Raw genomic sequence first — 13,983 nt, forward strand, 5'->3', positions numbered from 1 at the left:
ATCAGTTGCTATCTTTTATTTAAGGTTATTTTTTCGATTTTCCTTTTGATGTGCTATCTGCCACTGTTAAAATAAACCTACCATTGAAATGATACTGTTCTGAGTCTTTTCATTTCTTTGTCATTGGACAAACTTACAAAATCAGTGAGGGGTCAAATAATTATTTCCTCCACTGTATACTGCAAGTTGGTGGCATTGCATTTGACTTGTGTTGTGCGATTTTTGAAATGAGCATTATCTGCAGAAAACATTTTTGCTTGCATATACGCTTTTTTCGAAAAAGACTTGCATGCACAATTGATGTTGATTACATAAAAGCTTATGTAAATGAACTTCTTTGGTATACATGCAAAAAATTGCATACAAAAATTGTTATACATTCCAGCTTTATCAGCTAATTCACTTACTAATGTAATGCTTGTGTGTCATCCCACATCCCAAAAACATACACCCAAATTGGACCTAGATTACGATACATACACAGATGCATGACTATGGTAGGGATTCGATTGTGAGCCCCTCTGAGGGACAGTTAGTGACAAGACAATATACTCCTGTAGAGCGATGTGCAAGATGTTGGAGCTATATAAATACTATTTAATATTATTAATAATAAATACTTTAAAGTACTTTAACATGGAAAATGGTAAAATTGGTGGCTGGATAGTGTAATGGTTAAGGGCTCTGCCTCTGACACAGGAGACCTGAGTTCGAATCTCGGCTCTGCCTGTTAAGTAAGCCAGCACCTATTCAGTAGGAGACCTTGGGCAAGACTCCCTAACACTGCTACTGCCTATAGAGCGCGTCCTAGTGGCTGCAGCTCTGGCGCTTTGAGTCCGCCAGGAGAAAAGCGCGATATAAATGTTCTGTGTTTGTTTGTTTGTTTGTTTGTAAAATTCATTGCCAGAAATGAAAGTTTGATGCATGGGGCTCCACCTGCTGGCCTGACTGCCTCACTTTGCAAATTAAATAAAGTTCCTTGCTGCTGTGTCGGTACTATGTGGCAAATATGATGTGACTCCATAGAGAACAATAAAGTCTAGTTACTGGTCCTCAAGCTTGGAAACCGTTTTAAATGTTAGAGACTTATTTAATGAAACGGTAAAGCAAGATTATTTTTGCTCACTAAAGTAACAGTGCCCCCAGCAGATGGAACTCCAAAAATGTACCATAAATGTTTGTGGTTTTAATTGATTCCGAAGTGCTAAATACAACAAATACCTAAATAAACATTTAAAAAATCTTTTATGTGCCATTTAGAAATTCACCCCAGATGGCATAAACAGCTTGTGTGAGCAGAACTACAAGTGATGTCTAATACCTTTATTTCTATTTGGCTCACAGCTTGTCTTTTATACTGTATTTCTGTATACCTGACTCAATACGTGCCGTTTTCCTGGATTATTCAGGCTGTGTGCTCTAATTCTGGGACATGAAGCTTCTGTTCAATTTAAGTCAAACTATGCAAAGCATATGGTTAGGTATTGTCCCCATGAGGTGTTTTTTTTCTTTTTTGGGTTCTGATTAGAGATGAGCAAGAATGTCTCTGGCAGTCTAGTGAGAATCTCCTCAAATTTCAGGTGGTTCTGCACATTTTTGAGGAAACAGTGTTGTGACATAATCAATCAATACAATCTATAATTTTGTGTTCAGAAGAAAACAACTGACAAAGCCGTTGGCACCATCCAACACTATCTGATTTGATCAATTGGAAGGTTGATTGTTCTCTAAATTGTATTATGTTATGTTACTTCAGCACAGCAGCACTCAGGAAATGCTATAGCTGACAGTTCTTTTTGCAGCACTACCGGTAGGTGCAGTGTACAGCTAGTAGCAAACCAGCTGGAGACCACAGGTACCTTGCTGTAACTTGTTACTAAGCACATACTAGCCTGTGTAAATCTGTCACAGTTCTGCACAGCACACAATACACTATATAAATCACAGTTGTAAGTTAGTAAAACAGACCTAACCACAGTTACCTCTCAGCGAGAGAGAATTCAGCTTTTCATGTATGCCAAGCCAAATTCTGGTTGTTCTGAGGTCGGTGCCTTATAACATTCAGTGTTTGAGATATTTTAGTGAAGACGTTTCATGTGCAAATGTACGTTATATATTCTACACTTCACACACATCTACACTATATGCAGTTTCTAGAATAATTGTGTGCTGTGGATTTGGAACTAGAAACACCAGGGGAAATGTTTAACCACTTAATTGTATCTGGATGGATATTTTTGTCCAGATAGCCTGCACTGCTGCCGCTGAGCCGGGCGCACAATCGCGCTCGCTCACGCCGCCTTCCATTAGCCTGGAGATCAATGAATGGGAACACAGTTCCCATTCATTGATCTAAGTCCCCGTATCGACGCCGTCAGCGAGACGGCTCAGTCTTTCACAAATCCCCTTCTGTCCCATCTTCGCTTTACTTCCGCTTTGCGTAGTAATACTATGCATGCAAAAGTGAGCTGCGAGGGCAATAGTAAAATTACATCTGAAAATGAAAATTTCCAGATAATTACTTTTTTTTTTTTTTTTTTAAACTAGTCCCTTACCTCCCACACTCTCCCATAGCTACACAACATTTTTTTGTTAAAAATGCAGAACTTAAGAAAAATGCACCTTTTTATTTCCAAATAAAATATCGGCGCCATACATTGTGATAGGGACATAATTTAAATGGTTTAAAAACCGGGTCAAACGGGCAAATAAAATACATGGGTTTTAATTACAGTAGCCTGTATTATTTTAAAACTAGAATGCCCCAAAACTGAGAAATAATGAATGTATTCCATTTTTTTCCTAATCTTCCTGTTAAAATGGATTTAGAAGAAAATAATTCTTACCAAATGTACCATCCAAAGAAAGCCTAAATGGTGGCGGGAAAAACAAGATCATTTCAGTGTAATAAGTAGTGATAAAGTTATTGGTGAATGAATGGGAGGTGAAAGTTGCTTGGATGCATAAGGTGAAACAACAGTGAAGGCTGAAGTAGTTAAAGGGACTCCGAGCAGTGCAGAAACTATGGAAAGATGCATATCATTTTAAAGCTCTCTTTCTCCTCTTTCCAATGATATATAAACCACCACCCTACGCCTTTTAGTTTTCACTATTTTCGCAATTGAAATTGCCGCGGCCGCAATTTTGATTGCAAATATAGAGAAAACTAAAAGGCGTAGAATGACGATTTAGGTGTCGTCAGAAAGAGGAGAAAGAGAGCTTTAAAATGATACCCATCTTTCCATAGTTACATTGTATTACACAGGGCGACTTTTTCTCAAAGTCAGCAGCTCCATTCAGCAGAAAAAGTCGCCCTGTGTAATACAATGTAACTATGGAAAGATGGGTATCATTTTAAAGCTCTCTTTCTCCTCTTTCTGGCGACACCTAAATCGTCATTCTACGCCTTTTAGTTTTCTCTATATTCGCAATCAAAATTGCGGCCGCGGCAATTTCAATTGCAAAAATAGCGAAAACTAAAAGGCATAGGGCGGTGGTTTATATATCATTGGAAAGAGGAGAAAGAGAGCTTTAAAATGATATGCATCTTTCCATAGTTTCTGCACTGCTCGGAGTCCCTTTAAAGATCTGCTAGGCTGCAATAATTTACTGTCTGTTTCATCTCACTTCCTGTTCTTGGTGACCCTGTTACCTTGGTAGAAAGTCAATTAAGTCTTCTTGGTGGGGACAACAACACACACAAGAAAAATCCACTGCTAAAACAACTATTTTATTGCTACCTCTGTTCCCACTGGACAGAATCCCGCTCATTTCCTGCTCTGGGTGACTCTGTTACTGCACTGGGATTGGAAGTTCGGAAAATCTCCTCAAAAGTATATAAATAACAATACAACTGTCCAGATGTTATAAGCTTTGTCTCTGTCTAAAACTAACATAAAACCTCAACATTATAACTCTAAGAATTACAATTTACTTGAATGTGGGAATTCATTATATTTTCTATCTACAGGCAAGCTGACTTCGTTTTTGCTTAATCCTGCCGTATCAAGATGAATACAGGTATGATTTTTTTTTTAATAATTTGTCTTTGATGCATGCAAATGATAGGGATGGTAGCTAATCCACTTCACACATGTCCTTAAAACACAATAAATGATTTAATCTGACAGTCTTCAGGTGTCATGGAACTGTCGGTTTCAGTTCATTATGACAAGTAAAGAACCCTGCATAATTGTAATGGATAGTGAGCCATTCATGAGATCTGGTACTCGCGGGCTAACTGAGCCTAGCAGCCAGTAGGAACACTGCTCATGTTTGCAGTGGCTGTTACTTCTGTAGCAGTGAGACAATTGGTCAGTGGGCAAACCATTCATCTTACCAGCCAAAACATAAAGCCATCCACAAAACTGTACCCTCTGGAGGGAGCATCCTAAATCTATATCAGTAAAGCTCCCTCTGGCTGCTACTTGACACTCAGTCCAAGAGCTACAAGCATGTACTGGGAGTCATACAAGAGGAGTAGCCCAATGCAAGACATTTATGGCTATCTTATTAATGGTAAACTGAAGGATGGAGACATTCCCCAAAAAATCATAAAATAATTAAAAGCAGTTTAGAAAGGAGATGGAGTAGTTGGCTTATCTGAACGATATAACAGTGATTACCACTCAAAGAAAGTTCAAGTATTTATTGCACAACAAGAGGGACAGACAATGCATTTTGTGGGTGTTCCCCACTTCATCAGGTCAATGATACCAAAAAGAGGTAATCCAACTACTACCTCTGCTTTTTAATATGCTTTTTAATCATTTTATACTTTTTGGGTTGCACCTCCATCTACCAGTTATTACTGTCGATTCTAGGCATGTTTAGAGATGTTTTCTAAACATACCTAGCATTTTTGGAACGTTTTTGTGCAGCAGATTACAGATATTGATACAGTAAAAGCTGTTACTGAACAGATTCTGTAACAAAAACGCCTGGAAAACCGCTCTGATCTAACGATTTCCAGAGCGGTTTGAGCTTTTGCTATACTTTGAGGCAGAAACGCTTCTGTAAACCGCAAAGGTGCTGCAGGACCGACGTTTGCGGTTTGCTAAAAACCTCAAACCGCTGGTGTGCACCATCCCATTGAAATACATTAGCCAAACATTTTCACAGGCGGAAGTGGTTTGAAAACCGCTACAAAAACCGCTCGGTGTGCACCAGGAATTTCTGGGTGTAAGCAAGCAGCTGTTGGTCTCTGAGAAGATAATTGGAGCATCAACTATTTTGCATTTTTATTCTGCAAACACTGCAGCATTATTTTTTTACTAAACTTTTTTTTTTTTTTTCATTTTAAATAATGTCCCATTGAATGCATGTAAAAATGTCTGTGGACTCTGGAGCTGTAGAAGAGATTCCAATATGTAGATCTGGTTATTGCCCTTGGGTGTCTCATTAGATGAGCACCTTGCACATGATATTTATGTATGTTACTCAATTGTATTTGTTGTTTATGAAAATACTAAACATTTTTTCTTTTTTTTTTTAATTGGTTTTTCATGTGACCATGCTGAAATAAAATTATAATTCAATGTTAAAGGGAACCTAAACCGAGAAGGATATGGGTTTTTCCTTTAAAAATAATACCAGTTGCCTGACTCTCCTGCTGATTCTGTGTCTCTAATACTTTTAGCCACAGCCCCTCAACAATCGTGCAGATCAGGTGCTCTGACTGAAGTCAGACTGAATTAGCTGCATGCTTGTTTCAGGGTGTGTGATTCAGCCACTACTGCAACTAAAGAGAGCTGCAGGATGCCAGGCAGCTGGTATTGTTTAAAGGGAAACATCCATATCCCTCTGTTTAGGTTCACTTTAAAGCCCAGCTTGATCCAAAACGTTGATGTTTGGACAAAGTGAAAAGGGTTGTCAAAAATTTTTTTGTATTGTTCGTTCCTGTGGGGAATAACTACCTTTGGTTTCTTGCTCACTGATGTGTGGTCACCAGGAAGAAGAGATACATAGCAATAATTGATCAGGTCAGGTTTTTATTTCTGTTCTTTGTCCTGTCCCAGTGACCACAATTACATTCAAATCATAAGAGCTAAGGAGATGTAAGTATATTGTATAGGTATTTCCGTTTAGTGGGAGCACAGTCCTCAGCAGCAACCAGACATGTTCAAGTTTTCCCAATTGTATCTATAATTTGATTTAAAACAAAAAGGTTTTGATTGTAGCTTGGTTTTAAAATAAGCTTTAAATGGCTAAATATGCAGCTGAAATGAATATATGTGACCATTTCTACTTCCAGCCTTCTGATTCACCCACCCCCTTCACACTGCATAGTCAGGGAGGTGACACCATTATTTTCTTTTCCATCTTTGCTGCTTCCTGTGTCACAAGTGTGATGATAGCAATTAATTGTCGAGTGAACAGAGAGGTGGCACAGGCAGGTCAGAATAATCCACTTTGCACTGAGGCAGAGGTTTGCAAATCTCAGGGTTGGCTGCGCAGCATTGCAAACCTTTTACCAACCAAGAGTTCACATAGAATTATTCCAGCAGTATGTTTGGTTGTATTCCTTTAGTTTGGCCTTAAAGCTGCAAAAACAATTACAATTTTGTCACATTTAAACTATTTTCTTTACTTTTTAGAGCCAATTTTATGGAACATGGTTATAAGCTCTATTTAGTTGTGTAGGGATATGACCAACAAAGCAGAGACCAATCAGATGACGCTTAAACTTTGACTCTTTTGCTAGCATGCGTGAAAGCGTTTTGAAGTGTATATTCTTACTATGGTAACTATCTGAGATGGTTCCCATAATGTTGCTGCAATGTGGTGTTGGTGCACAGGGTTATGTGAATTGCTTTCAAGTAAAAAAAAAAAAGTTGAAGTGTTTGTGAATGTTCTGGGAACTGAACTTTAAAAAGTACAATACTTGTAATAACATTATTGTGCTTTCAACATCTCAGGCTTTGGGCTTCCATATTCCATATTGTTAGGATCCCTTAATAGATGTGATGGTGAGGGCTTTGCATGACCCTAGAACATGTGCCTCTGGTCTGCTTTCAGACGCCCCAGGTCTCATTGGAAGTAATTGTTGTTATTACATTGAATGTGCACTACTGATGATAACTTACTATATTTCAAAAACATACACTACAAACATGTCTTGCACATCAGTTTTTGCACCATCACTAGAATTACATTTTACCTCAAATTTCTTTAGAACCTTGTTGCTGAGATCATTTGGTTGTCTGGAAAATCTGGAAGCTTCAGGGTAGGAACACACTAGGCAGAATTGCATGTGCGTTTTCCACTATGTGCTATGGAAAACGATTGCGATGCTGTCTAGTGTGTTCTTACCCTCAGGGAATTGGCTAAAGGAAACCGAAGACAATGAATGCATAGAGCATTATTTGATTTGTAACATTTGAGTTGTTTGTCAGGTGTGGGGTCCATGGAGCTGTGGGTCTATATTTGATCCAGCAGAAATCACATTTGACTGGTTGACTCTAGTTATGCCAGGAACAGTGGAGACATAGGCCTCAATTCACTAAGCTTTATCAAACACTTTGTCGAACGTTTGATGATTTACCTCATGAGTAAAATCTAATTTTGAATTCATTAAGGTGTTATAGATTTATCAAATGTTTTATCGATAAAATGTTCAATAAATCTATAACACCTTAGGGAACTCAAAATTAGATTTTACTCATGAGCTAAATTATCAAACGTTCGATAAAGTGTTTGATAAAGCTTACTGAATTGAGGCTATAGCCATGATGAATCTTTTTTGCCACCATTTTTTTGTGAGGTAATATGGACCAAAATTGGAATACTCATGATTGCCGATGCTGTTTCTTGTGATTTTTTTTTTTTCCCCAAACTCTGCACACATTAGTAAAGTCTCAACTATGTTACTGCATTCAGATGCTATACACTAAGTTGAGGGATGCTGTCATCATAGTATGAGATCCAATATACTAGTTTCTAAGAACACTTTCATTGTCTTCTGTGAGCTTTGAGCACCATTCTTTGGGAAGTGTGTGAACTATACAATCTATACATAGATTGCTCAGGAATGTAGAAAACCATCTTAGTTGAAATATGCTAAGAATAGCATGATTTAGGTGGAGGGAGTGTCATGACTAAGGACCTGAGCCCACTGCTGCGTTTTTAAAAACACATAGAAACGCATGCGCTTTTTAAGCATTTTAAAACACGTCAAAACGCATTCAAACGCTTTAAAAACGCTTAAACGCATGTGTTGCTATGCGGTTTTTTAAAACAGAATCTTTTGGCTAGGTATTTGGAGATGTTCAGACCCTTCTTCTCTTGTTCATTTCTAACTTACCATGCCCTTTCCTCCACTACCCCCTTACACCCCATAGCTGCCTCTTTCCACCTTAGCTATTTAGGCTTGCTGATCCTCTGAGGTTTAGCAAGCCTATCTGCCTCAGCAGCAGTTTTGGAAATGTATATATAAATACAAAAAATAATCTTCAGCTGTACAAAACTGTCTAAAGCATCTCTATCACAGTTTGTGTCATAAAAATTGGGAATAATGAATCCCTCAGGGATGCTCTTAACTTCGAATTCGGATGAAATTCGAATAGGGTTATTCGAAATTACATCCTACTAATTACAGCAGCTGTGCGGGTGGTCGAGGGGGAGTTATCTTACCCATCAGGCGTCTTCTTCGCTCGTCCCTCGGCGCCTCCGACGCTGCGTTCCAATCTGGCGTCACGTGACTATACACTTCCTCCTTCAACCCGGAAGGATGAAATGTATGTAATCGTGTGACTGCCAGATTGGAACGCAACGTGGGAGGCACCAAGGGACGAGCGAAGAAGGCGCATGATTAGTAAGATAACCCCCCCCCCCCCCTCGACCACCCTCACAGATGCTGTAATTAGTAGGATGAAATTTCGAATAACCCTATTCGAATTTTATCCGAATTCGAAGTTAAGAGCATCCCTGATCCCTTTAGGCTTCTGGTTGTTTAGGCCTATTTAACCCATGTCCCCATGCCAGAGGAAAATGTAGAAAGCAGGCTGATTAGATAATTAAAATAAACAGTGTCAACATCTTCCATAGCACTGTACTTAGTACAAAACAAATAGTGAGGAACATAGATACATGAGAGGTTCAAAACAAATCAGGACATCCAGCAATAGAAGTACATAAATAGTTTGTGTGCTTTGAGACATAAATACATGTTAAATTACAGCTGGATAAGATACACTAGGAGGAGGTCCCTGCCTTGCAGTCTTATAATCTAGATGGTAGTGGGTTGGAGACCTTAATGAAGGAGGTTGGAGACATTAGGGAAGGAATATTACCACTATATATCCTAGAGATTTAAACGTTGAGGCTGATGGAATTGACCATGAGCATAACAGTCAGTAGTGTATTTTTGAGAGGTTTTTTCTTCTATATTTTTATTTCACTACCTAGTATTACTGTATTTTTTGACTAGAAGACTCACTTTTTCTCCCCCAAAAGTGGGGTAAAAAAGTCACTACGTCTTCTAGTCCAAATGCAGGGAGTCCCTGACTTGTGAACGCCTGCGACTACGAACCTCCAATGTCGGCGACTCCCTGTACTGTGCCCATGCAGACACGGGGAAAAAAGGACACAAAAAGGCATAGAAGACACAAGGGGGACACAAAGGGGCATAGAGGAGGACACAAGGAGGACACAAAGGGGCATAGAGGACGACAGAGGGGGACACAAGGAGACACGAGGTACAAGGGGGACATGAGGTACAAAAGTGCCATAATCCACAAGATGCCCCTTCACCATGGATGCTTCAGGTTTAGTATACGGTATATATTTTTCCCCTGGTTTTTGTCCTCTAAACCTAGGTCTTATGGTTAGGAGTGTCTTATAGTCCGAAAAATATGGTAAGTTTATGGAGTTTTGGAAGCCCTTAGTTCTGGAAAATGTTGCATTTTGATAGTTTGTGTGTTAAATAACATATGATTAGACTACACACAGGCTAACCAGCAATGTTAATGTGTGTTGTCTACCATATGAATAATATACACACCAGCTGACCTGTAACAATCTGCTCTACAGACAGCTCATCAAAATATAGAAACCAGATATGTTTCAGAACATACATAATTGTGCATCTTCCATCTAACTGCCTTTTCTTCAGCTGACACGCTACACCGTACCAGTGTTATACATTGCATGTGCTTGCTATGTCTCTGTTTGGCTTGCATCAATATCACTTTGTGTGCTTCCAGATAGCGGTGGATGTGCTCGTAAGCGTACTGCAATGTCTGTCACACTAACAGCTGTGAAGAGAGTGCAAAGTTCTCCAAATCTATTGATCTCAGGTATAAGACTAACCAAACCACACAGGGGATGTTGTACAACCTCTTTTACCTTTCACGTTCTCTCACCAGCTTTATTCTATGGGTGTAGCATAAAAAAGTAAAGTGGGATATTGTCAGTCATCAGTCATTGTGCATCAGTGTCTTGCTCTGGCAATCACTTTTTCAGCATATGAGCATCTGCATGGTTGTTATGGACAGTCCTCCATCTCTTCCTTTGCTTCTGGTTTGTATTTAATATTACAACATCCTAAGGATATAAGTGCTTCCTAAAAAAATATATATGTAGTATACTTTTTTCTTATTAAACTGAATGTTGAAGGTGGTGTCATTTGCAGCTCTATGAACTCACTCTTAAGAGACAATTGACTATGTTTGTGTTATAAGTAGTGAACTGGAAGAATGCATCTCTTTAGTCATAACAAGGGAAAATGAAGCATCCTCTGTGAAAGTTAAAGCTTAATTCTGATCACATGGAGAGAAGCATTTGAGTATAAAGCGTGAGTTTCAAACTATGTGGGTGGATTTGCTGCTTGGATTGCATCATTACCACAGTTCAAACTGTAAGGGGAAGGCACAAACTGATTTTCTCTGAGAAGATTGCATCCTATAGCACTAACAGGGTGTGATGCACAAGGAGGCCACTATCTGGGCTCCTGAATAGGTGCTTTATGGCCTGTACAATATGAAAATTGCCAAGCACAATGCAATGTCGCGAGAGGCAATTTTAATTTTCTTGTACCTACTTTTTCAATGCGATTGTGATTTTCTTGAAGTCATCTTCCTTAAAGTTTCAATGAAAATTGCATGCATTTTGTTTTTACTTCTTTTCACAAATGCTCAAAAAAACAGATGCAGTCACTACAATTGTGATTTCATGAATTTGCATCACACCACTGTGTACAGCACTTGGCAATTCTCATTATTCCTGTGGGGACCTTGTGATTGCAAAAACGCATGCAATTCTATAATCGAAGCGAAGGCCCTTAAAGAGAATCTGAAGTGAAAGTAGAGATAAAAAAATGGATACTCACCTAAGGAGAGGAAAGGCTCTGGCTTCTATAGAGCCTTCTCGGTTTCCACATGGTCCCTACATTCCCCCGTTAGCAGTCTACGACTCATGGGTCATCGACTGCTCTCTTCCACTTCTGGTGGGCTTTGGAAGTCTTTGGAATCACTCGGGCTTCCGAAGACCTCCATACTGCACACACGCGAGTGGCATCTTTCGCACTCTCTCGCATGCCCTCGCGTGTGGGCAGTACAGAGCTTGCCTGTGCCTGCCTAAGTGCTGTTAAAAACTCTCCAAATCTCCTTTGGCGGGAGATTTGAATCGGGGATCAAGTGCTAGAACACTGGGACCGTGAAGAGAACGGGAAGGCTCTATAATACCTAGAGCCTTCCCTCTTCTTAGTTGAATAACTGTTTTTTATTTTTTTTTTTCCCAACGGATTCTCTTTAAAGTTATGAAGAAAAAATTGTATAGGGAGCGCTAAGCTGGTGCAAAAATATATAATTTATTCATGTTGTTTAAATGGTATCAAAAACGGCAAATGACACACAAGACACAGACTAACACATATACCCTCCCATAAAAACAAGGCTGCGACAACCTAACTACTGGGAAAATGTATTGAACTGGAGTGCACTCCCATTTAGTCCAAAACATGCATGCAATGCAAAAAAGATTCCTTTCTTCAGGCCCAGAGTAAGGTATGTCCAGGAACAACCCCAGCAGGATCACCTATGTTTCAGCACATCACCCGTGTGTAAAACATTTGTATATACACGCCTCTACAGTAATCTGTATACGCTTCTCATTACAGACGCAATCTGAGCGTCTAACCTCAACCCCGTATGTGGCCAAGCCAAGATGTGTCTTTAAAGTTATTTCACATCAGTTGATCAGGGTTCTAATAGACAGAAATAATATCTGCAGCGGAGTGCCTACACAGATCTAGGAAAACATTTGTCTTTGGAGTAGGGCTTATGTTAATGGAACTTTCAGCCACACAAAAGTGTTTGCAGTATTCCCAGATGTTTGAGGTCTGCGCTGTGGTCGTATTCTAACCTTATTTGTGCATTCACTGTGTTGCTATCTGTGACTAAAGTTTGTTAGTTTTAGTCAAGGTTCACATCCCAAGTAATGCAAATCTACACCTGCAAGATTATAGCAAAGATGCTTTCATTTTTAGAAGAAATGAATCACTGGCCACCTTTGTGCATGTTTTCCATGGATGGAAAAATGTGAAAAAATGAGTCACTGCATAAAAATGTATAAAAATATTGCATTTAACCTTTTCAGCGGCAGTAGCTTGCTTTGGCAGTAACATGATATTTTTACCATTACTAGGAAAAGGGTATTTGGGCTTTTATCTTGATCTGCTCAGTAGGTAGCTGTGTCACCATTCCACCCACAGAAATACAATAGCTCACACAAAGGATGGCTTGTAAAATGTAAAACTGTTTCCTTATTTACATGTAGGGACATTCCAAAAAATGTCTCCAGTGGCGGTAACATTTCACATCCTAAACCAATGCTATGCTAAGCTTGAGCTATACCTTCCCAACGAGGACCTCTGTTACAGAACAGTCCCAGCAAGTCCAGTGATTGTCTTTCTTTTTTTATACCACTCATGGATCGTTCTGTCCAGTGAGGCTTGTGATTCCGATATCTCTACCAAGCCAAACAGTCAGGTGACATCTTAAATTATGGAGATCTCCATTTCTCAAGGGCCATATCCATGCCAGTGTTTAGGATGGGCAGAGAAATGTATTCTACTTGAACCACATCCTTCCTGATTTAGTCCCATCAATTAATTTTAGCTTTGCCAAAAATGAGTTTCTCGGCCCTGAAGGACTGAAGTTGGACAGCTCTGTCCTATATCAGTTCTCTTGGTTCTTCTATCGTGCTCAATGTGGTTCTGCTGCACCACACTCCAAGGTGGCTGACAGTAGTTCTAACCAGTATGCATGATTCAGCGCAGCTGCATGTGTGAACTAGCCTTAAATATAGACCTAACATCATACGAACTCCCACCAAACAGGACCTATATCCCCGCCCTTTCTCTTTGGTTTTCTATTTTTGTTATGCTGGGAATACACCATGGGCCTGATTCACAAAGCGGTGCAAACTGTTTAGAACGGGTGTGCTAAACAGTTAGCACGTGAAGTGCCGTTCGCGGACTTTTGCGCGCACAATGTGGCGAGATTCAAGCGATCGCGGACTTTTGTGCGTGCAATTTGCGCGATTCGCTGCAAATTACTTTGCGCGCGCAAAAGTCTGCGCTCGTGCGAATCGCGGCACTTTGCGCGCGCAAAAGTCTGCAAACGGCACTTCACGTGCTAACTGTTTAGCACACCCGTTCTAAATTAGGCCCCATGAGTTTTTCTTTGTAGAAGATAGATGGCTCGATAGATCATTTTTCTGATCGATTTTCTCATAGAAGTGAATGGAAATCAATCATAAAACCAGTAAATATGCAAAATAAACCTGTGTTTTCACAGCATTAAAGCATCTCTGACCAACAATGATGCAATCAGACTAAATGGACAAAGTAAACTGTCAGTCTCTTGTCTTGCTCTCAAGAATGTGTGACTTTCAGTGTATTTTAACTGATAGAATCCAGAATGAAATTAAGTATTGAAAGTAATAAGATTCACCTTGGAATTCAGTGACCTTAGCATACATTCT

At 39.5% G+C, this 13,983-nt stretch overlaps 1 protein-coding gene across 15 annotated transcripts in view; it reads left to right on the plus strand.

The window, feature by feature from the left end:
- The window catches only part of SORBS2 (sorbin and SH3 domain containing 2), a 403,972-nt gene that overhangs the window by 220,785 nt on the left and 169,204 nt on the right, over nt 1–13,983 (plus strand). For 13 of the 15 annotated variants that reach the window (XM_068278687.1, XM_068278672.1, XM_068278679.1 and 10 more), the window contains 2 exons: nt 3,971–4,020; nt 10,203–10,295. In XM_068278687.1, coding sequence (XP_068134788.1) covers nt 4,011–4,020; nt 10,203–10,295 — 103 coding nt within the window. In that variant the 5' untranslated portion in view covers nt 3,971–4,010. The remainder of the gene's footprint in view (nt 1–3,970; nt 4,021–10,202; nt 10,296–13,983) is intronic. The other 2 variants (XM_068278678.1, XM_068278680.1) reach the window with 1 other exon arrangement.

The sequence above is a fragment of the Hyperolius riggenbachi genome, chromosome 1, assembly GCF_040937935.1.
Source record: "Hyperolius riggenbachi isolate aHypRig1 chromosome 1, aHypRig1.pri, whole genome shotgun sequence".
Taxonomy (NCBI): domain Eukaryota; kingdom Metazoa; phylum Chordata; class Amphibia; order Anura; family Hyperoliidae; genus Hyperolius; species Hyperolius riggenbachi.